Here is a 25,356-nt window from a genome sequence, read left to right as displayed (position 1 = left end):
ATTTTAGGTTTATAATGTCAGTAATCAGTTCAAAATATTAACAGCAACAGCGTCAACAAGAAAGAAACCTAACAGTGCCATTTCAAACCATCTATCAAACAAAGCCCACAAAATAAAAGCAGAAAAATATAATTTTCTACAATGACTTCCACCAACACCTTTTACAGCGTGTAATAACCAGAAAATAACTTCAGAGCGATTCCTCACAAAACGCTCCACTTCACTAAAAGCAAAAAAATTGAGAGATGCCTCGGCTGCAGACTGGATGGTCCTCCTCTAGCAACAAGAGCAATAAATGATTAGGAAAGCTCGGTATGCGTCCACTTCTCTGGTTTTCCAGTGTCATTCCCAGTAGTTCCGGTATTATATCGATCAGAATAACAGTTTTTTCATGATGCTGCGAAGATAAAAAGCCAGTGTGTTGTCCAAAGCTGCTCCTTCAGTACATTACAGCAGTCACAGGTCCGAGCTCCAAGGTGAACCTGTGAAAAAGAAGGAAATGTGTCCATTCAGCCTTCAAAATAATGTGTGTGTCACATTAAGCATTTTTTTGTGCACTTACTAAATTCTGGACAGATTTTTTGTGTGCTGAAGGTGAGAACAATGTCTCTTGTGGCACCAAGTAAGTCCACTGAGATGTCTGAGAACGCAGGTTTGTGTCCTTTTCCAATCTCCACTACATGGACAAAATAATGTGGACACCTTACTGTTACACCAATATGAGACTGTCAAACATCTCATTACAGATGGGCATTACTATGCTGCTTCAAGTCTTCTGGGAAACCTTCTACCAAATATTGGAATCCTGACTGTAGGGATTTGTTCCAATTTAGTAACAGGAAGCTTAGTGATGAGGAACATGATTTTGGATTGGCTCAAGGTGAGCGGTCCAGTTCATCCCAAACGTGTTGGATGGGGTTGAGGTCAGGGTCAACCCAGTCAGGTTTTTTCACACCAGACTCGGAAAACCATTTCTTTATGGACCTGGCTTTGCTTGCATGCTTTTTTTACTCCAATATCTAACCATTAAATATAAGGCGAGTAGCTGTAGCTTAGCTTATTAGCACAAAGACAGCTTGCTTGGCTTTGTCTGAGGATAACAAAATCCAAGCTCACTCAATAAACACGTATTATATCTAGTAACTTGTTTTCTTTGGTGGTTGCCGGGCAACTGCTCCCAGCCAAGAAATACACCGGCACTCACCAGAAAAGAGGTGTTGGTGGGTGGATTTTGTCATACAGAGCCTGGTTAGCTGTTTCCTCCGGGTTTCTGTCTTTGTGCTAAGCTAAGCTAAGCTAAGCTAAGCGGTTACTGACTGTAACCTTACATACATCAATCTCCACCAGACAGCTTCCAGATTTCCCAAAATGTCAAACTTCTCCTTTAATTGGAACTAAGGGGCCTTGTCCAAACCAGGAAAAACAGCCCCAGAACAGAAGAATGTGGTCAAGGTTGTCCACATACACACACCAAACACAAGATGACAAACTCATATGAGAAAAAGTTTCAAACAGAAAACAACCTGACCTGAACCCCAACCATTTGACTCTTGCTACCTCCAGTGTTGCAGAAATCCCCTCATCTCTGAACACACTCATTGCCTCTAGGCAATTTGTGGGCATCCAACTTCCAGCAGCTAAAAGTAAAGGCAAGTTTATCCTGTTTAGCTGAAGCTGCAAGGACAAGCTGATTCGATTTGACCTGCTGCCAAAATCTCTAACCTTGCAGGAGGACACATTGCCAAAAATCAGCCTCTTGACTTGTTAACAAGCAACTAGATTAGCTCTAACTGGGCAGCAAGAACCTAAATGAACCAAAAACAAGAGCAACAAAGTGAGGTTTCTTTCTTTTCTCAGGTTTGGACTGAAGAAAACTAACTGTACAGCAGAGACGTGATGGGATCCTCAGTCTACGTCAGTATCTGCAGCGGCAGGAAGAAGGTCAGGAAGAGGAGAAAAGGCCGGTTCGTTTGAGGGATGGACATCGCCGCTGAAGGGACGGGACGCTTCCTCCTGGGCCCGTTGCAGAGCGGGGTGTTGCAGCAGGAGATGCAGACTGAGTTCAGCCTGCCGGTGCAGAACTGCTGGTAGCCAGAGGAGGCGATGAGGCACGCCCCGGAGGAGGCACAGGATTTCCGATAATGTATTCCTGCAAAAGAAAACAACAACCCCAAAACAAACAAAGCGTATTTTATGAATTGTATGTGTCTAGATGAAGAACGTACAGTTATTGGCCATTCCTTCCGACATTAAGATGCTGGGCATGTTGCAAAATACACCAGATTTTTCCCTGCTGTAATTAGATTGCATAGACTGAAGATGTAAGAGCCTTGTGTTTTGCAATGCTGCAGCATTTTATTGCACTATAGGGCTATGGAGCTATTGACTTCCTGTCTGCTCTTATTAACTGATGTTTGTCAGTGTGGTATATGTTCTACTTGTATTTGTATGCTTGTATGAAGAAGAAAAACTCATATTCTGTAGTGCTGCAACTTTTTATTGCACTCCAGAGCCACTGACTCCCTTATCAACCGATGTTTCTCTCTCTGGTGTTATTTGTATGTGTTTCTATTGTATGTTACAGCCAGTGTTGTATCATGTATGTGGCATTCTTATTGTATTGTGTTATTGTGTTATTAATCTTGTGTTTTCTGTTGTCTGCAAATGCAATTTACCCTGACTGGACAAGAAAAAGTTTTGATTAAATAAAATTCAGATCAATTCAATCACTGTAGGCAGAAAGTTCCATTATCTGGGAATGGTTTTTATTGAAGAAGGAGGAGAAATATGCACAACTGAGCATTTTTCCTCCATGATAGTCTTTGTTTTTGTTCAAAAATATACATATTTCTACAGACGGAATCAGCACTCAGCTACCAGCCTGGTGTCTTACTAGGCAAAGCATAAAAATTAACATCTGTATTGCAGGTTCAGTGTCTTTCTCAAGGACAGCCCTAAAAGCTACGGTTGCAGGCGTTAAACCTGTAAACCTCTAATTACAAGATAGTGAGTAACCATCAAGTAGTAGTCACCTTGCCAAACAGAGAACTGTTTTTTCCCTTCTTCAGAATTTGTGATAAATGCTTAAACCGCCTGAATGTCATTTTACCTAAAGATTTGGATGCTTTAAAAACATCTTATTCATTAATAAGTTGCATGACTTAGTTACAAATGCTGTGTCTGAGCAAGGCTTTTTAATGTTTACAGCTGATGTAAGCTGAATGAAACAAGACTCTTGAAAGACTCTGCACCTGACGACTACATGATATCACGCTAAAAGAAAGCAATATATCTCAGGCAAAAGCATCACCCATTGCTGTAAAAGAAAGGGAACAAGGCTAAAGAAGCAGCATATGTTCTTCTATCTCAATGTAGAACTGAAGTGTATTGTTATTATGTGAGCAGTTAGTGTTTATGCTAACATAATATACCTTTTTTATAGCAGCCATTATGATATGAAATAATAGGGTAATCACAGTGCTGCCAATAGGTTCTGTACCATTCAAATCAGAACAGAGTCAGGGTGCTGCTATTGTGCATGTTGGCCCACTGGAAAGGATCTGCTACACTAAATGGAACACTATTCCAACAATTATTACTGTTTCAGAGTCTGTAGAGTGGTATTGTATGAAACTAGAAGACCTAAGGCATTCATTGGTACCAGTTTGACGAGAATGGGGTTAAATAATGCTCCAAAGTTAGTATACATTGTGGCGATGGAATATGAATAAAAATGGGCTCTATGGATCCCCATGAGTCTTCCCTTTATAGACATGGCCACTTTATACAAATCCCATGCAGTTTTCTACAAGCAGTATAAATGCATTAGGATATTTCTGCATACTTTACTCCATAAACAGCATTGGAATTGCATACACTGGGTATGACTGGAAAGCTGAGGCGTTTCTGGAGTCAATGATCCCAACCTTATGTCCCCATAATAGCTATTTTTATTGTAGTGAGACCATTATTTGAAACTTGATCTCACTGTATATGACCTCTTGTGACCTCTAGGATGATCACAACCTCATGAAACTGTACAAGCACAAACTAGATACCGAGTGGAGATCCAGAGGATGGGTGGCTTTCCTAGCTGTATAAACACCACTTAATTTCTCACCATACTTTAGCTGTACAAAAACGGCACCCCTGGCTTATTTGGCTGAGGTTGCAGGATTGTACATTTCCTTGAATCAAAAAAAAAGCGGGACAGAGCTGCTAATGTTAGCCTAAAATGTGTCAGCATATCCACACAGAGGGTTATGCTATGCAACTACACCGATGTGAATGTTATTTAACCTGTAACCCCATACATTTAGTTAGTAAATGATGAGGCTTGCACTTTTAAGTAACACATACTAGTAAACTAGTTATTGTAGCTTACGTTACAGCAGATACTTTGGCTTTTGTGGTGGGGTTTCTTTGCAAAGGCTAGAAAAAGACACCGACCTCCAAACTCTTTAGCAACCTGTCTATTTGGCGGCCTTCAGGCTGAACCATTTTATTTTCTGTAACACAGTGCAAAACTAATCTAATGTTGTGTCAGAGGCAGCTGAGAGAAAGTCTCTCCTCTTTGACGAATGAGCTGAATAAAGTGGTCCAGTGAGATAGCGTGCGCTGTTTTTGTGTCGCTCACAACATATAAAGGTGCGTGTGAGCATAAAAACAATGGAGGGCCATACATTTGTTTGTGTAGGTTTATCACGCGTAGGTTTCACACCGAATGGAAAAACTGTTGCATTACTCAGTCTGATGCTCTGTCTGCAAGACTGTGCCGAGTTACTCCACACATCAATCAATGGCCCCTCTCTGTCTTTGAAGCTGAGCAAAGGAACAAAATAGCAGATAACAATGTCTATTACACTGAAAATCACAGGAGATTGTTTCGACCTGCTCAGCCTTTTCTGCTGGGTCAGAAAGTCACACATATGAGCATATAAAGGTGTTTGGAGTGAGTAAACAGAGTTATGTCTAATTTGTCATTTTAGTGTCAAGAGTGCAAAGGTGCAAACATCACAGCTGGTTTAATTTGTTGTTGCATGACTAGAAATAAATGTCACAATTTAACAAAAAACTGCTTTCTTTTAAAAGTGATGTTATTTTGACCTGTAGTTTCCAAGACAATCTTGTTTACCACAGCGTCTCAGCTCATTACAGTTGCAGGCCCTTAGTGACATAATAATGTCGCCTGCTCTCATCTGAACGGCAAATAAATAAAACTTAATGCTAAGAGGTCTCGTACCTTCTGAGCGCTGTGTTCAGCTCCGTCTACGCTTTCCAGACAGTCACCTTTCTTCCACAGATGAATAGGAACTCGAATACTTTTGGCTGACCCTGCCTGTGCATTTACACCCTCAGCTATCAATCTTCACTGACTGTGTCCTGGATCCCATCAAGGAATATGAAAACCTAGAGAGCCTATACCTCCACTAAAAGTACATGATAGAAAATATCTAAATCTAGACCCATCTCAACAGATTTGTAAATATATGAAAAGGTTAATACGCAATATTAAAGATATCTCATATCCTATTAAATCCATGACGTGCTTTCTTCTATCTTTCTTCTTGGTTTTGTTTAGTTATTCTCAGATGATACAAATCAAAAAGCAGGAAAGGTGATGCTTGGAATAGGCAGTGAGAGCTACCACGGCCATCCATACTGTAAACTGTCCCTTACCATCGGGTTTGACCAGCACCTCCTTCTGGCACATGTCCTGTACATTGACGGTGCAGTTGACGATGTACTCCGGCGTGGAGCAGTCATTGTGCTTCATCTCCTCACACTGGTAGCACTGGATCTGAAGGGCATCTCCTGCACCACACAGCAGGAAAAAGAGTGCACGTTTGCAGGCATTATTGAGAATAACAGAGAAATAATCAATGCTTCACAATATAATAAGAAAAGAATTACATCTACTGTTTTTGGAAAAATGGCCATACATTTGACGCACAAATATTTGTTTGTTAATGAAAAACCTACAGCTGATTGTTTATCTTACTAGTAAGTGACTTTAACATTTTGGTTAAAGGAATAGTTCGACATTTTGAGAATGCTTAGTATGCTTTCTTGTCGAGATTTAGATGAGAAAATTGACACCACTCATGTGTTGTCAAGTGGACAACCTGGGACATTTACTGTCACCCATTTCCTGTTTTTTCCATGTTGTCCTTTCTTGATGGGTTTATATATCCAATCTGTGAATTTCTTTTATCTTCTTTATGTTTATGTAGGCTTTTATATCTTATATCTTCTTTATATCTTCCTTTTTGTTAGTGCCGCAGCTCCAAACAAGACTAATGGCACTCCATGTGACATTAGACCCACTAGCAGAAGGGCAGTGCCGAGGTTTTGTGACTTCACATAGCACCTAAGCAAGCCCTTCGCCACGTCTAATCTTAGGTGTTTTTCAGCTGTTTTTATTGGCTGTCTAATGAGTGTCAACAGTGAGGTTATAGATTCACACATTGGGCAGATAATAAGCTGTAAAGAAAGAGAAAAAAAATCAGCAAAGCACGCAGTGGTCCCTTCCTTTCATCACATGGATTTTTTATAGGTGATAAAGCTCCATTTACAACACAAACAGGCAGTAAGTGGGACTTGATGCACTCTGTCGGTGCAGAGATTGCCCGTGTGAATTCTCATCCCCTGAGATAATGAAAATGTGAGTGTCGGACTGCAACCACATCTTCTTTTGAAGACAACGCTTCTCACTGCTTTTAATGCCTGGATGGTCCTTTCGTATTGCTTAAAACCTCCTCATTCATCTGAGAGTCTGTTTTACTGTACATTGGTCCTGCAGAAAGGGCAAAACAACTGCAGCATTCAAGCTATGAGACCTGATGACATCTTAGTGCTATTTAAAGCTTGACTGTACTGTACTGTAGAGTCTATTCTTTTCATTTAACCTCTAAATGTTTTTCACAGAGCGCTGAGGATGAACATTGCCAACGAGAAGTTCTTTATTGCTAGTCAGTTTTAATTTGCACACCAGGTTGTTATGTATATCATACCTGCCATGTTCAATTAGTTTAATCATCATCATGGCAGCAGCATAGGGAGGCATTCAATCAAAAACTTCCAACAAACAAACCTGCCCTTTCTTTCCTAAGAAAGGCTATCCCTCCCCTCTGACATATATTAGTGGTGTAATCATTGAAATGGCACCAAACATTCATCACAACTCAGACGGTGCCATTAAAACACATCTGATAAAAGGTCCATATACAACATCACAACAATCCCAGCCTAAATTACTTTAAGCCAAGCAAATGTCTGAGACCTCCATCCATCACCTGGAAGGACAATGTGATAACAAGGAACTTTCTTTCTTTTTATGGAATATATATCAGTCATGCTGAAGGGCAAAATCCAGCGTCTGAGCAGTTTATCAGTTTTGGAAAATTGCTCTTAATCTATTTGGGTTTTTCCACAACAAACAAACAGCCAATAATAAGAAACATAAACCATATCCTTCACAGCTTTAGGTGTAGGAACAATTGCAAAATCAATGTCTTCTAATCACAATCCCATGTACTATAATCACTGTAGGCACACCAGAGTGATATAATAAAACATCTGACAGATGTAGGAACAGCTCTGGAGACAGCACCCTATTTCCTCCTCACTAAAGAGCAAAATGGGAAGAAAAAGGGAGCATCTTCGCCTTCTTGGCCAGCTCTTGCAATGGCAAGAAGAAAATACATTCAAAGCAAACGCATCTACCAGAGAAATAGACAAAAAACAGTTCATGCGTAACAGACAATCACAGGTTTAAGGGTGTTATTGGCTTAAATCCGTGTCACTATCTTGTCCCGCCTGTGCCAAAACAACGCAGAGGATTCCAGCACGCCACTGCTCCCTCCACGCGCAAAAAATTAAATATTACAACATTTTGTTCATTACTGCCAATTATTTTTTCGTGTTTCTCAAGTTTTTCCAAAATGATATGAAGTCAGTCAGTAAATGTCTGCATGCTGTCAGATGCAGCATGATCTTAGGCACAGACTTCACATACGCAGAGATAATGAGTTACCAAATGGTAATAGTTCTGTTTTCTAAATGAAATGGCATGAACATAAAGTCAACATTTTAGAACAGTATCCTAAGATTAAATGATACAACATATCAGTACTATGGATGCAAAACTTGCACACAATCGAAATTTTTTTTGTAATATTGGCATCATTGCGCATGAATGTAGATAGAAAGGAAGTATATCTTCGCCAAACCACAATCTAAGCACTTGTTTTAAGATGAGGACATGAGCTCTGAACTGTTCCCTCTCACGGTGGCTGAAACGCGGCTGCAGTCTCCCCAACTTGCACCCACCTGCGTCGAGAAGGACTCCAAATAAAGTCGCAAAAACGAGAAGACGCATTCTCTCCCAAATGACGCTCGGAGGGGTAACATCCGACCAAAGGAACTTGTTCAGACGGAGGCATGGAGGACGAACCGCCGCGGAGGAAGCCGAGACACGGATCCGCTCATGCTCTCGGCTCGCTGAGGTGAGAGCAAAAGCTCCGCAAAGTGAGTCTCTTCTCACAGCGCAACTGGAGACAAACCCAGAGCGCAGAAATCATAACGCGCACCACGTGACGGCGGCTCACTGTTGGCATTTTCATAATCTCAGTTTGTCTTCATGCACTGATGACAGAGAAATGGCCATAATATATATTTAATGTACATATGTAGTCAGTTAACAGATATTGAGCATTTTCTAGCTTTATGATTGGCTACATTATAATCATTATCTGTAACGATCCTGTTGCAAGATGTAGGAAAAGTTCAGTGAATTAATTTTAATACGAGACCACATCTATCCCTTTCAATATGCCACTGTAATAACTGTTTCTTATAAAATTCTTATAAAAATAGTAGGACTTCAGTGCGTCTGCGCGTAATAGATGGACCTTTGGCTTTATGCCTACGTTTTTCACTTAGACAAAGATTTACTTTTAATGGTACTTTAATATGGTGACAGTTTCTTAAATTTAATTAAAATATTTGATCAATTGTTTTCAGAATATTTATTTTGGGACTTACAGCCTATAATAAATAGTTTTCAACGATTTTCTTACAATTCTGTTGCTGTGATGAATGTGTTTTATGTGGTTTTACATTTCACTAATGCCATAATTTTTCTTTAACAATGCAATGGTGAATCTCGTTTTGACCTCTTTATGCACATTTTATGAACCACTCCCCCTGTTTTCACAGTAGATCCAGTGCCCACTGTAAACTGTATTATCAGCCTTTATTATCTGTTGCTAAAATTCTACCTGTATTTCATTTTTTCCACCTTATTTTCATCTCCACACATCAAAAACACGACACTATAAGCCTCGATCTGATTCTGTTGCTGTTTTTGCATCTGATCAATAAAATATATTGAGCTCGTGACTGTATGTAGAGGCAAATCATCCTAGCGTACATAAACTAATTGCTTTTATTTATACGCACATAATTACCCATCAAGGGTCTAATGGTTATAAATCCCTCAGCACCGGGCGGAGCGCACGAACTGTCGTCGGCTCTGAGCTTCAACTCCGGCTGACAGATTGTGAGTGGGAAGCGGTGATTACACGCGCTGCCCTTGGGGGGCGATTTCAGGGGTTTTCTTCAAACCTTTATTTCCACACTGAAAGAAAGAATGAATGAATCACCTGGTGACGCATGCGCTGCCTGCGCTGCCTGCGCACGTTTATGTATGCATGAGGATGTTGTGCGCACAAAACAATACACACACAAACAGACAAACACACACACACACCTTGCAGCTGAGTTTGAAATAGGAAATAATTTCTCATTTTTATTTAGGAAATAGTTACATAAAATATAGCATTAAAGTCTGGTGTAACAGACAAAATTGCACACAGCAATAATAATAATAATAATAATAATATTAACAATAACATTAATAATAATTACCAAAGTAACACTGCTGGTAACCATTTCTCTTTACAAAGGAACCAGGAACATTTAAGGAGAGAGGTGAAGCATGACAATCACACTACAGTCTGACAGTACAAAATGTGGGTATAAATACTGGACATCTAGAAAAATACACAAGTCCTCTTCAGACTCTCTTCGTACAATATTAACAGTTTCATAGAAAAATTGAAACACACAGGCGGCTCTGTTGATTAGCACCAGCTGGTCAAATTCCAGATAGAGATTTGGCATAACTTCACCTTAAGTTCAAATATGTCTTTAAAATAAAGTGATAAAATATTTTAGTATTAGCTCTTATTGATCAAAATAAAGTTTTTTTAAACAAGAACCCCTAAAGAATTCCATAAGAAAAGATACATGCCATTTCAAACAGTAGACTTAAAACCTTAGTTGAATGATTGGCAAACAATGTACATCGTTTTTTTGTTTTTTGTTTTCTCATTTGCATATATCAATCAGCAATGCCCATTCTGATATTAACTTATTTCTATATACAACATAATATACAACTATGAAAGGAAAACTGAGGTTTGGAGAGTTCAGGTATGCTATGCTACATGAAACTATAAACTAGGCTGTTTGGATTCAGGAGTTTTGCATCAGGAACTCAAAAAAGCAAAATATTACTGAGTGTTATTTGTATTTGTCAACAATTTCCTGATGGCTGCGTTTTGATTCTTACAATCTACATTAGTCCAGTATGTTCCCTGAGCTACCAACAATGACAATGGGTGCGTTGGTCATTTGCTGTACCTGTGTACCAGGCAGACACTGAAAAATCACCATTATTAGTTAATGTACCATGTGGAGACATAAGTTTTGCTTCAGTTAAAGATTAGATAGTCTTCTGTTGAAAATGAGTTATGTTAGCTAAATAGTCATCATTTTAATTTCCTTTGAGGAACATTTTTTACAATTGTCTGTTTTGTTTGCCGTTAGCGGCTGCATAACTGCTCAAAATCCCACACAAAGACAAGATTAGCAACAGGTTTAACCCTTCAAATTATTTAAAATGGACACAAATTAAAGTAATTGTAAATCCTGTTATTATTTGCTATGTGGTTTTTGCTTCAAAAAAGTAGACGAAGATGTAACAGGTGTATTATTATGGGTTGTGATTCCACATGGGCAGTTTTTGGGCAACTTAAATGGGCAACAAACTTAGCAGCAAACATAAAATGACACCTTAGGTTTAAATCTAGTTTCCTAGCAAACAGGAATGCAATCAAAGCAACAGTTTTGTTGCAACTACACGCCAATGTCGCCCATCAGTGTTGCTCCCAGAAGACGCCCTCCTTATCACTGCTTGAATAATCATTCACTTTACACTCCTTACACACTTTGTACAGTATTTGTTACAGTGCAATGATAAGACGTTTCCCAGCGTGGGGAAAAAGATAACTAAGAATTGCAATGAGACAACGTTGTGTATTGCTGTCCAGTCCACCACACCCAGAGTCAAACTATTCCAAGTCCTGGTTTGGTGTTCGGGATGGGGTTTCATCCTTTTGTCTCCAGCTCCACTAAGTGCTTTGAGTTGTACGTAGCAAGGACAGGGCTCCACGTGTTGTGGCAGGGCTGTAGTCAAGACCGCGTTAGTCCAGTCTGAGTCATTTCCAAGATTAGGTGAAAGTCGAACTTGAATCAAGACCAGATCCAAAGGGGAGTGAAGCCAAAGTCCTATTAAGTATTATTTACTTGCAAATGCAAAAACAAATTTTTAGGGGGCTCTTACAGTTCAACAGAGATGAAAATCTACCTAAAAGTACACTCCATGGGCTTATTGTACCCTTCAACGTCCAAACAAAAGAAGAATATGAAAAGGGAAGACAAACTTGATAAAGGCCAAGAACTTGACATGTCCAAGATGTCAGAGAAGTGGACATAGACTGGACTACAGCCCTGCCATCTTACGCTTAGCCCCTACACGTCATTAGAGCCCTGACTGGTGCAGGACGAGAAGCTGTCGTACAGCGAGTCGCTGAGGGAGCCCACAGGATCCACCCCGGGCTTGCTTGAGAAGCTGGATGAGGAGGGCTCGTCCATCTTGCAGCAGTCCTCCCCACTCTTCCCCGCATCGGCGTGGCAGTCACCTCTGTGGCCGCCTAAGCCCGTGTCCGGATACAGGCTGCCGCTGCTGGAGCTGCTGTGATTCAGCTTGTTCAGGGACTCCAGAGAGAAGTCGAGAGAGCCCGGCTGGTTTGCACTGATGGGAGTCTTCTCAATGGGAATCTCCTTCTGCAAAGAAAAAAAAGGGAACGTATATTAATAGAGAGCAGAAAATATGTTTATGGGAAAGAAGTATGATTTGCTGCATCTTGACTCCGTAAATGTATGCTACACTGTAAACAGTAACCTTGTCCAGTCTCAAATTCATGACTATGTAACTCCACACTCACTTCTGTTGTTCTGAAAGATACATGAGCACAGAAGTCGAACATTGCACCATGCATCTCATCTCGTTTGAAGTGTTGTGCTGCAGAGCAATAAGACTCACGCCACTTGAGAGCATGACAGTGATCTATATTGAGATTTTTATCACGCTCAAGGACCAAATGTATGTCTTGGGGGTTGGCAGGCATTCATCTCTGGGCATCTGGGCTCACCCACTCTCCCTGTTATATTAACTGTGTTGTATGATGATGTATTATTTTTTGTACAGCCAGTGGCCGTCTGCTTTACAAATTAGCATAGTTGGAAATATGTTACTCAGGGGAAATACTACGTCTAAAGCTGCTATCTGTTAACACTGCTTCAATTAGCAGTAGTTTCATCCTGAATACTTAGGGTGACAGCTGAGAAGATATTAGAATTGAATAATGCTATTACTGTAGGTCTTATCCCTGGATTGGATCGTGTCTTCACATCTGAGCCCATTGGCCTTTCAAGGGTACACGCCTTTAGGAAACTCAGCAGCAATTACACTCAACAGCAAAAGTAAAAAAATAAAAATAAAAAAATAAAAAAAGCCTGCATTAACCAGCTGCTTCTTCAGTACTTTATGCTTTAATTCATTGTCACATGACTCTAAGCAACATCACTGCTAATGACCTACAAGTCAAACCCTCTCTACTGAGGAAAACAAAACAACACATACAGCTAAAAATAGTCAGTTGTTTATGATGTGCCAATTATTTGAGTATTCTTCATGATCTCTACTTTATGTCTCAAAAGGCACTTTAGGGAGATAGTTACTGTCCCAATCAGCATGAAAAGCCCTCTTCAGAGGCTGTAAACAAAATTCTCAGGGTAGCTTTATTTTCCTTCAGCAATTCCAGCCTGCGAGAGCAGTTATCTACATAGGTATTTTTGCATGGGTAAGTACACAGAGCTGGAGGGTCCAGGCAACCTCTAGGGATGCTCCAAACCTGGACCATTTAATATTTTGCTGCAAGGTGTATCTACCCTCGGACGTAAACCCAGAACTACTCCACACATGAAGTGTGGACGCATCAGGAATATAATCTAGAGTGCTGTTAAAGTGGTAAAAACATGCCACAGGCGTTTTTAACGTGTCCAAATGCAATATTTAGAGGAAGGCTCTTCACATTTGGGTTCATACAAGCCTTAAACCTTCATCAGGACAAATACTATAGGCACGTTTCTTTAAACAATAATGCTATATATGTTGCAGTACAATAATCTATCGTCTGCATAATATGCCACCTCGACACAACAACTTTGTTTAGGAAAATTTCTATTAATTTGAATAAAATATCTATCTAAAGTTGCATAGCTTGCATTTATCATCACATTTATCTTACTCGTCTACAACTGTTGCAGAAGAAAAACGTATTTACCTTATTTTTCTCTTCCATAATAATAAAAAAATAGTTTTAATCACTTGCATCCATCCAGGTCTCAGCTATATCAGCAATTTATAGTAGACTGTAGTGCATCTACTTCCCTATGGTAACGAAATAGTAATATTGATGCATTAAAAAAAAAATCCACCCTCAGATATGCAATAATTCCCAGTCAGGTTTGGTTCATTCCAGAAATTGTGTTGTAATCAAAAATACTCCCTCATCTGCTACTTTCCTGCATTTTCCATAATGCTTTCTGACAAGTTCAACAAAAGCAGCATGAAGTTTTTGCATTCAACTGTATGTGTAGGTGGAGAGTAAAAACAATAGTGATTGTTGTTCTCAGTGCTGTTCCTCATGGGCATGAAGCCTTGTTGGTTTCCTCTCCTACCAGCTTGTTAATTGCATTCACCTGCCAACCCAGGTGTAAACACTTCTGTGATTTGGGAAGCTGGAATGAAACCAGCATGACTCAGAGCCCAGATAGTCAAGTATGAGAATGATTGGTACTGTACAATAAGAACTAGGAAATCTGGGGGGAAGGAAAATTGTGTCTCCTTTCTCAACATGTATAGTAAGTTTATAGAATTCTGGTTTACTCAGCCTTCTATCAGAGCAAAAGAAAATCTTTGAGGTCAATGCAAAGTACTGTCAAATAAGGAAAACATTATGTAAATTTGTGTGCAAGCATAAAAGAAAAAATGCCAGTTTGCATCAGTAACATTCTATGAGTAGTTTTGAGTATGAAATCAAAAAAGGTAAAAAAATGAAACAAAAAACTAATCATTTCATACTGGGATGACGTATTTGGATCCAGAATCAACCGCCCACCCTATAATCCCAAACCTCATTAGTGTGCACTGTTGTGACCTGTGACCAGGCACCATCACAATAAATTTGGAAAGACAGAATGAAAAGAAAAGTTGAAAGAAAATGTGCCCAAAGGTGACGTCTGGCTGGTATGATATAAAATGTTGAGTAGGTTTTTGCAGGTGGGAAGGTTGAGCCAAAATTAAGCACAGGTGTTGAATGCAGATTAGATTTGCTGAATTTTACTTAAACACCCACACACCACTGTTCATAACATAAATATTTCTATATCACATTATAGTCAGCCGTGAAAATTGGCATTTTATGGCCTCGGGATAAGAACGAGTGCATGACGTGATGGGGAGCAGTGATTAGCGGAGCTCTGTGACAGTGAAGAACAGTCTTTAGGCCCTGACTCTCTCAGCCAGACCCCCCCTCTATATATCTCATTTTGGTCGGAACCAAGAAGAAAGAAAGGGAATGGTCTTATCGCTGATTGGATTTGATTTTGGAGGAACGCAATTACCAGCAGATCGAACCTTCCCAGTGCAGGTCCTCTGTACCACCTGCGGGTGCAGCCAAAATGATAGCTGCACACATAACTGAGGCTGCAGGCAGACGTCTCAGTGAAAGCTTCCCACCTGAAAACACGAGGGGCCAAATCGGCAATTGGTTCTGCATCACATGTCAGTAATGGGATGTCTAAACTCAAATTCACTAGACCTGCTCACTACAAAAGCTTCTTGAAAGGGTCTTTTACTGTGACTTGAGAAAGACATAATTTCTCCTTTCCCCCTGCTATTCCAGGGAAAGTTTTTGACTCGTAGAGATGATAAAACATTGGACTTTTAAAAAAATGTTTGATACTATTTATGGTCTGTCATTCATTGTGTTTACACTGAGTCATGTAATTGCCTCTCTATTTTCAGTCGTTTTTAGTGGTAGTGGGTGAGTCGCCATCCCCTGCTGGATTCAGCCTACCTAAACACGGGGGATTCACAGGAAATGATGGGTGCACGTCATCCACCATCTAATTAATAATGGCCACACTGTGTCAGAGCTGCCAAGCTACTGCTAAACTGGGGCATTTCCTACTGCTGCTGCTTCACATGAAAAGCGTTTAACTGGTGAAACTTCATCTACACTATTCGTGGCATATTTCAATAAACGTGCATACAGATTACAGTGTGTTCTATGACCAGTGAAATCCCATTGTTGTGACAACTAGATGTTTTGTGTCTACTAGAGGCAACACATCCAAAGTTTGCTTTGGTCCCCCATCAAGTTAGGAGGAGGCTGCCGTGTTGCCGAGTGGCGCTGTTGCCAGAAGTGTGGCATGTAGTTGTACCATTTGAATCTCAATTGCAAGACACGTCATTCACATTGTGTCCATGCTATAGTCCGAGACTGATTATGAATTGACTTTACAATGGGTGAAAATGACAGTGAAGAAACACGCACATTAAATATGTCTCAGAATATGTGTTGTCTTCGCCGTCATCGCTGTAGGAATAATTTGATGGCAGGAATTTCTGGTTCCTTTTTCACTCCTGTATTGGGCTGGCTAGCAATGCTATCAGTCTGACAGCAAGTCAAGGGGAGTGCATATTCTTACTGCTGATATTCATTTGTACACTGATATAGTTTTGTTTATCCAGCAGCCCTATTTCAAATTACATGTCAACTGAAATGTTCCCTCTCTTTTTCCATGTAATCATTGCTCAAGGTAACAAGCTGTTCCATGCTCGGGGTGATGCTGTGCATGCTGATTTGTTGTATATAGGTTTTGGACCCGGGTCACATAAACCCCAGGAATCCCTTGACCGATGCTACCCCTTTGCACAAGTTCTAATATTATTTTCCTGTAGCAATTTCTGTCTCCCGCATGCAGAAAAAGCATGGAAATAGGAACAAGAAAAGAGTGAGTAAGCAAAAGTTAGTTTGGGAAGAGAATTCAAGGGAAAAACAAACAAACGGAAGGACATGGGAAAAGTGTTTAGAACAAAAGCAGGAGAAGTGAACTGAGAAGAGCAGACAAAGAGAGTTGTACAGGAGAGACGGAAACAGAGGGAGGCAAAACTGAAAGGAAGACGAGGAAAGACACGTGGGAGAAACAGAGACTCGGAGGAAGGAGAGGATAGAAGGAGAAGGGGGCGGAGGCTGCCGTTAGCAGGGCTGTCAGGTGCTGTCAGGATGATGAATGGGGGGCCAGCGTGGGCTGTGAGGGCTCTGATGGGAGCCGCTGAGCTTTACATCACTCTCCTGAGTGTTTGTGAAAGGTTATTAAAGGCGCTTAAATCACCAGGCTCTGACACTGGCCCGCTACCAGCCACCAAACTTCCCCAAACTGCTGCCAATGACAACGTCTACCGAGTCTAAAGCTCCCTGAGCCATGACAAAAGGAAAGCGGCCGCACAGGTAGGGACGTGCACGGAGAGGGGTGAGGAGGTGATAACACGCCGATGGATTGTCTTTTTCAAAAGAATAATGTAGGGTAAATGGGTTCAACAGCAGTCATCCATCATTATGGCTGCTATGCACAGCTTAGGAATAAGGTTATTGTCAAAATTTACATCAACTTTAATTTAGAATGAAAGCTGTGTTTCCAACACAGATATTGAAAAAGCACTACTTGTATTAACTGCATTTTCACTGCAAAACGTCTTTTTGCTCAGTATTCAAAGTCTTATTTTCTTAGAAATGGCAAAAAAGTCATGCACAGGGACATTTAAAGCACTCCTCAAGTCAAGTTACATAATTTTTCTTGACTCTCCAGCAGTAACCTCCCCTATTCTTTCTTGATTTAAGATACAGACGCTCGTCTATAAAACATTCTTGAAGTAAGCTAATTTTCTTTGGAGATAGTTAGCAGTGCTTATTTTCAGAAAAGAAGTTCAAGACTCAAGACGTTTTTGCAAAAATCCAATGTCCAGTTTTGTGCCTTCAGTGACTTTTAGTATAAGTATCTTTTATTTATTTTGATTATATATTGTATATGCATGAAGTAAAGCCAGAGTATTTTTACTGTTGTAGAATTGCAGCTGGTTAAGTTGGGGCTACTTTCAACCACTTTATATACTGTTGGATAGTTTAACCTTTAACAGTGCATCATGATTATAAATGGATCATGTTTTTCAATATATAATCTGTTGCTGTAGTTGAGCAAAAGTATAATTAAATCCAAGTTCTCAAGTAAATTATAAATACCTCAACACTGTAACAACAGTAAGCGCAGTGTTTGAGTAAATGTACTTTCCACCACTGGCAGCACAGGCAAATTTTTTGACAGAACAGGACATGATGTCAAGTTGTTTTGAGAGTTCAACTCTTGACCTCTCATTTTTTGGTTTAGTCCCTGTAAGGACTATATGCTACCCCACTACCCTCGGAAACGTAGCCTACCGCATCCAATTAAAGGACCGACAGTTTGGAGGGTGAGACAAACAGAGCTTTTGTTGCTTGTGTGTTGTGTCTTCCATATCAGCTAATGGAGTCATGCTTGCAGCTTGGTTGCACATCGAACGTCCTGCCTCTCTGCTGGGATTCGGATCAGAATCAAGAAAAATCTCTCTTTTCATGCAATTCCCGCTTCTAGTTCAAGTGTAAGCCCTCAACTTTGCTTTGTTAAGAGGAGACACTGCCTCATACAATAATAGAATATGTGATTGAAACTCTCTTTTTGCTTCAGGAGGTCATATTGCAGAGTCAGCTAAAGAATACAACCCTTGGAGCATAGAGGGATTCAGTCTTGCTCAAGTGTTGTCAAGGACACTTTAGCAGTGCTGTTTACTTTCTGAATCACCCCAGTCTCTCTACCACCAAACATCCAGCCACATTTGTCATTTACTTGTAGATAATTAAAGATAATGGTGGCACATAAGCCATTTTACACATGCAGAGTGATTAAGAAGAAGGCTGCCCTTGCTACAGTCCTATAAAACAACATTTTAATGTGTAATGGTGCTAATGAAAGCTGGAGCAGTGTATTCCATCCCCACCAAGAAATTCTAATTCTAAAAAGAAACTAATTATTCTAATTTATGGGTGTAAATGCATTCATATAGTCTATATCTGATCATGATGTGGAGTTCCAGGACACCAAAGGTCAAGAAATAAAAAACAAACTCAATAAATTCTGATTTTCTTCAACCCTCTCATACACGATTGTTTTTTGAGCTTGTGTTGAGTCAGATCTTTTTTTATTTTTTCAAAATATGGATTTTTATGTCAGTGTGGTTGTTGGGGTGGCAGCGGTGTAAGAGAGGAGAATTTGGCTGTCCCACAGAGCCTGGCTGCGCACGCTGGAGGCCATTTCATGGTCTCTGGTCCTCATTTGTCATTCAGTGGTGTTAAATACGAATAGGCAAATACCCGCTGACACAAGAGGGCGAGGCGATCGAAAGCAATTAGGCGTCTTTTTCTATGAAAATCTGCACAATTCCAGCGATAGAAAAGAAAGAATTTGGGAGTTTAGCAAATTTGTTTGTGACTCAGGAAGACTCAAAGGTAAAGTTGACATTGAAACTCAACACGAACTCGCTCTGACCATCTAAAAATTCTCCTTGCCAAAATCTATAAAAAGCAGGAATGGTAAAAATTCAATTCATCTTCATGCCTCTGCTGCGAGGAAAGAGAAATTATGCAAAGCCTGTGGCAATGTGTATCTAACTCTACACCTCACACACATTCTCTTCACACTGTATAAAGTTGCATACATCTACACCAGGGAGCTGCCGGCTTTTCATCACTTTAAACTGCCTCCATTGTGCTCCACGAAATGAGGAAATTGATTTATTACAATAAACACGGGTCACCCCTCATTATCTGCTTTAAACGGTATACTGCGGCGAAATGATCAATAAGTCAGGACAAAATACCCAAAACTTATATATAGTGCATAAAAACACCCTATACTTACAGTAAACAAGAACCTCTAACACCAATTAGCAGCACATGTTATATACCTAAATAAGTGTCCTCAGAAAAGTGAGTAATTCAGGAAATATCACTGCCTACGCAGCTTCCTGGATATCATAAGGGTATAATAAGCAATAAAATGCTTGATAGGAATCAGCAGCGCGCCTGTAAAGCATATTTTATGAGTGAAAGCAATCAGCTGTGAATGGTGAGCTGTTTTAATACTCACGCTGAGTCTGTCTCCTGCTTTGCCATCGAGGGATGACTCTTTGTGCAACAAGTTGTACTGGGAAATCCTCCTGCTGTCCTTCTCCAGATGTGAAAACACATCATGTTGGTAGTAGTCCATGATTGACAAGGACTTCTCCACACTGCTTCTCTTCAGGGTCTCCTCGTTCTGGTCGACTGTGGACAGAGGGATTTGTTATAATAAGAAAAAATAACAGAAAGGAATAGATTTGCAGCTGCTATTTTACAGGTGATTGAAAATGACAGGAGGAACTTCATAAATCACTTGGTGTCAAAACATTTCATCCAGACCTGAGTCACTCTTCTTAGCTCTGTTGATCAGGGTCCTCTGCGGTGAGCCCAATGTGCTTCGGGTTCCCTCGGGTTCGGTCTCGGTGTCGCTGCTGCTCCCAGAATACGTGCATACTTTTAGGGCTCTTTCCTGTATATAGTTAAAGAAGCCTTTTAAAATATAGACATGATGAGTTTTTAAAGACTCACACTAGCACTATTACTGTATGCAGTATAGAGAATAAATAATGTAACAAAAATCTTTAAATGCAGCATTGTGCAAAATTTGTTGGGATAGTGCTTTTTGTTCTCAACCAGATAACAGTGTATAGTATAGACAGAAATAAAGTATGTATACAGTGTGCATATTGTAATGTAAGTGCCTTACACCAGGCATATCATGGTCCTTGGTCTTCATCTTCCTCTCTGTTTCTTTCTCTTTGTCCTCTGTAGAGATGTTGCTGCGTGGGGAACCAAGACTTAACCTCTTTGTCCTGATTGCATCTACGAAACAAAAGAGGCAAAAGAGAAATGAGTTGTACAGTAAACAACAGACACACAACTGTCTTGTTTTCAACACAAACAACACAGACAACACAGGATGAGCACATCTCACACATTCTTCCAACTCCGTCCAACTGCCTACACATTGGTTCGCCTCCATTTATATGAAAGAAGCTGCACAATATCTGAGATATCAAACATTAATGCTATCCATCCTGCCATTGTTCTCAGCCATGACTCCTGGCAACTCAGATATAACAGCTTTCAGCTGTCGGCCCATGAAAGACGAAGCGCTGCTGCTTTATTATCGCTGCTGTCTCAGACGCCAATTTAATTGTCTCTTTTAACATTCAGCTGCATTACAATAAAAGGCTGCTTCTGGCCGATGCTCCTGCATAGAGATCATAAAAGTCCTGTCGCCTTCTTTCTCTCACCTATGAGGAAGCAACAATGTGACAGACGCCGCTCCCTTTCTGGCATCTTTAGGCTTTGTGATTCTAAGTAATGATTGAAGAATGGATAGAGGGGTGGGTGAAACATGTGATAAAGATGCACAGAATATGTTTAGGCTCAACAGGAGCCGCACTCTGTGACTCAAATTGCAGCCTCTGCAGTGCCACCGCAGCACTGAGGTGAAATAGATGCAGGCTAATGTCCTGTAAGCATAAATCCCTGGGTGTGATCACTCATCCCTGTGTGTTATCGTAGCTTTAATCAGCCGTCTGATTGCATCCTACCCACCACCTTTCTGTTGTGCATCAAACTGAACACGGAGGCAGACGGTGCTTTATGATCTATGGCTGTGCTGACATGCTTGTCTAATTGTATTTGTTAGTTTTCCTCGGGGCATGGGAGTGTATGAGTTCCTATAAGGACAAAGGCTCCTTTGTCATTTCAGCTGATGTCAGTGTTGATGCATTGGCTTCAGAATTAGCTGAACAAACAAGGTTCTACTTCTTTTAATCAGAGTCTAATAAACCAAACATCTTCCTCCTCCACGTCAGCTCGTCTGGAGCCCTTGAACGCTCTGGTGGAAAATATAAAGAAACATAAAGTACAGTGACACTCAGTATTTCACTAACCTTCTGAAAGGTAAAACAAGCTGTCTAAGGCTTTCAAGGCTTGGCACTGGGCCATCTAGCAGGATAATAGAACCTTTAAAGACACGCATTTCAATTTGTTTTCCTCTTCGGCCCTGATTGAGAAAACCAATTATAGAACGAAGGCATTGTTGTTCTTTGCCGTGTGGTGTCATAACCAGCAAACGATGATGATTTTCAAGTTAGTAAAATTAAACTCGCGGTACAGGACAAGGCACTAATGAATATCAGGATTTCAATTACAAGCACATTGGAGTCACAGAGCTAAGCATCCGAGCTAGCTGAGCAGCTTTTTATGAAATTAACATTTCCTAATTGACACAAAGTCTTGACTTACCTGAAGTTGCTAATTTGGGCAGGCGGCTCTGGGTGTCTTGTGCGTTGTTGCTGCAGGTCACGCTGGGGTCAGACAAGGAGTGACCAATGCTGGTAGGGGCATGCAGGCAGGTTTTTGGGAGGGAAGGCACTTTCACATCAGGTTGTGAGGGGTCTGGGTGAGAAGAGGGAGGCTCCCGATCTAGCTCAGAGGAGCCGGCGGTCACCCCATCAGGGCTGGATTCAGATTTAGGGATGTGGCGACCACTGGCTCGGGTGACGGAATCAGGGAGAGGGAAGGTGCCGATCCCGCTGTCCAGGGTTCTCATCTGACAGCCGGAGCCTAGAGTGACAGGGAGAGGAGTGTGACGTCTGGGAAAAGCAGGGAATAACAATCAAGGAAAAGAAAGGAGGGCTTGGATTCACATGCAAGGGAACGGGTTGTGAGTAAAGAGGGCATCTGTGGCAGGTTCAGTAACACGTAGCCGGTAGGAAAAGAGAGAAAAGACAGCATTTTAATTTGATATAGCTGTGTTTGAAGAAGAAAAATTATTAGGATTCCAATGAATAGCGAGTGGCGACTCCATCCGAATGCACCTTGGCCTAATGTTCCTATCAGACACTCTTGTTAGAAGCATTTGTAGACATAACAGAAGCAACAGATGCATATACTATATATATATATATATATATATATGACACAAAAAAGCACCTGCTGCCAGCAATTCTGAATAAAACGCACAACTGAGCTACAACCCGAGGACACATGCCTTGGATTCATCAGAGTGCACGCTGCGTTGTAATCAGAAGCAATGATGGCAAGTAGCAACAGATGGACGTTGTTTAGGAGCCACAGTTTGCAGAGCCTTGACTCAGACTGGAGCAGATGGACGGCCATGAAGCTCAGCCCAGGTCCTTGTAACTGTGAACACTAATGGGCAACAGTTACATTGGCTTAACTAATTATGTGTGGATTGCAACTTTTTGCTGAAATATAATTTATAATTTTTGCTGTGTTGCTGTGGGAAAACTAAGGTTGAAACTCAGTCCCATTACATTATATCTTCCACTGCTGGCCTTGGAGAGGATGAACCCTCTGCAGCCATCATTTCTGCCTCTCCAAACACCGGTAAGAGAAAACTCTGCCTTGTAATTTTTTTTCCTATTTTGTAGAGCTGCATCGATATTGACAGGCTCGGCTTCTCAACTGTACAGTCTCGTCTCAGTGGGATGCAGAAGCACAAACACGGTCTACTCATGAGCATTTCCTTCGATGAATAAAAGTTTTTTCCTGATACTGTTGGGCATTACAGTTGAGTTTCAAAAGACTGCGTGAGAAGAGTAAAGGGCACACTTTCAGAATCATTTTAATCCTAAGAACATTTACTCTTGGGTATGAAACTAAAACTATTGATCCATTTTCTCTTTGGATAGCCTTCTCTCTAGGTGCCATTAGAAATGCACTTAAGGAATGACTGCATTCTTCTCTAAATGTCAAAATATTGTCAATAAATTCACAAATAAAGGAATTTAAGGAAGAATTCAAGAGTTCAAGAGTTCTTGACAAAAAAAAACTCTGATGTTCTTGTTTACGTGTACTTTTAGTTTTTGTCTTACTTGCTTCTGACATTCATAGTGTGCACAGAGAACCTGTGAAAATGGATGTGCAAGGACAGATGGCCTGTTACTTGTACGCGTATCTACTGTGAGGCACTTGAGGACAGTTGCTGTGGAAGGATAAAAAGTAAAAACAAAAATTCTTGATGTAGTTGCTATACAAACAAAGAATTGCACACATAAATGCTTATTTGTGTGTGTGAGAATGAGAAAGGCAGAGAGCCATAGATTACACAGTTGTATAATTGAATGCCAAGCCTGGCAGTTCAAAATGCCCGCTATAACCAAACCATAACAAGGTCCACAGTAATTCTACCCAGAGGCAACAACAACTGGACATGATCTAGTTTTTCATGAGCTCCCTATCACTTCTGTATACAACCTCCAGGGTTTGAGGGGAGAAAGCAGTTTTTTTTTTCCACAGTGCGAAATGGGCTTTATGCATTGAGGAGGTGTCAAAGGGAGTCATCACTAAGGACCATAACCATATCTAGGAGATATTTCTGTGTCAGCCATCAGATGAAAAGGCAATGACAATTGGCAGAAATTGTAAAGTCACATTTCCACAGTAGCAATGAGAATCCTAGGTCATTAGAGTAAAGATCCAGCAGCAAGATCTGCTGCAAAATGTTGCAATTATGTCTTTTTTTTCCCAAAACAGAGACAAGGCTAGAAAATAAGTTTTGAAAGAAACATCAGCACCTGGTGAAGTAATTGCAAGTAATCATTGGTATTGATCAACCATGCCATCAAACCCTTGCAGATATATTAGGGTCATTCTGTGCTATGGGCCAGTCAAAATGTTATTTATTGTCCCTTTATAAGAAAAAATACTGCCTCAAGGAAAGTTCTTCTAATATTCAACTGACCAGTGTAGAGTGAGCTTCACATTCATAACTTGAGCAATGGATTTTGCTCAAGCTGCTGGGATCATAAACTGGCTAGATGTAAACTATTTATATGATTGATGTGTTTTTCTGGCATTAGGCCTGTGAATGCTGCACTTTGGAGGAACGTGACATTAAAGCAGCGCTGAGGAACAACAAGCAGCTGCAGCTGAAACCTTTATAAAATATTTAATTCAAACTGTCTGGAAGTGCTTAGCTGGCAGAATATGAAAAAGGCTGCATGTTAATCAGGATACAGAAACAATTAAGCATTTTATTTTTGGCGCCGCGACTCATTTAAACACTCTGTGGAAATCGGCTCACAGCCAAAACTATTTCTTGAAATGTTTTGATTAGTGACTTCTGAGCTAAATCTTCTCAACTACAAAAATGAGTTGAAAAGTTGAAAGCATTTCTGGTTCTGTAGAGATTATTTCCACCAAAACTTAGCCTTGCCAAAATATGTAGAGTTTATTTATATATAAGAACTGGTTGTGAAGTTTATTTACATTTTTCACAATTACCACGTGTGTATATTTTGGATATAAACTCAACCTACCTAACCTACCAACTATGAAACTCCACAGTACAATAACCAACTTTTATAGCTAGTTTTTAACTGTAAACTGAGTAATGTCCACTAGCTAGTCGCTAACTTTTTACAGCTTTTTCAATAAAAACGACATGAGAGTGGTGAGAGTTAACCGAAACAGTAAAATTGAAAGCTGGAAAACCAAACAATGAGCTTAGAATTTATATAAAGCCTTGTAGAGCTGAAAGGAACAGGTCATAACTCTGTGGCTTCACTTCTATGAGTAACCTCTTTTATATCTTTTATTTATATATATATATATATATATATATATATATATATATATATATATTTATATATATTAACTATAGCAGCTTTAAATTTACAGTTTTTAA

General features: G+C 40.3%; 2 protein-coding genes across 3 annotated transcripts in view; both read right to left on the bottom strand.

Annotated features, from left to right (window-relative positions):
- The window catches only part of LOC118340000 (ly6/PLAUR domain-containing protein 1-like), a gene marked incomplete in the record, with an annotated part of 9,455 nt that extends 941 nt beyond the window's left edge, over positions 1-8,514 (bottom strand). The window contains 4 exon segments of the mRNA XM_035677841.1: positions 1-482; positions 1,885-2,149; positions 5,680-5,814; positions 8,332-8,514. Of these exon segments, the coding sequence (XP_035533734.1) occupies positions 1,911-2,149; positions 5,680-5,814; positions 8,332-8,380 (423 nt within the window).
- Positions 8,515-9,809: 1,295 nt separating this feature from the next.
- Positions 9,810-25,356, bottom strand: part of LOC118340076 (nck-associated protein 5-like) — a 129,638-nt gene continuing 114,091 nt past the window's right edge. For both annotated transcript variants that reach the window (XM_035677934.1, XM_035677935.1), the window contains 5 exons: positions 21,948-22,268; positions 20,395-20,510; positions 20,028-20,157; positions 19,717-19,892; positions 9,810-12,192 (listed from right to left, as the gene is read on the bottom strand). In XM_035677934.1, coding sequence (XP_035533827.1) covers positions 11,878-12,192; positions 19,717-19,892; positions 20,028-20,157; positions 20,395-20,510; positions 21,948-22,268 — 1,058 coding nt within the window. In that variant the 3' untranslated portion in view covers positions 9,810-11,877. The remainder of the gene's footprint in view (positions 12,193-19,716; positions 19,893-20,027; positions 20,158-20,394; positions 20,511-21,947; positions 22,269-25,356) is intronic.

Source organism: Morone saxatilis, unplaced genomic scaffold, assembly GCF_004916995.1.
Source record: "Morone saxatilis isolate NCDOM2014 unplaced genomic scaffold, NCSU_SB_2.0 Contig6, whole genome shotgun sequence".
In the NCBI taxonomy this organism is placed as follows: Eukaryota; Metazoa; Chordata; class Actinopteri; family Moronidae; genus Morone; species Morone saxatilis.
The sequence above is the reverse complement of the archived record's forward strand: the minus strand, read 5'-3'. Positions and strand labels throughout refer to the sequence as shown.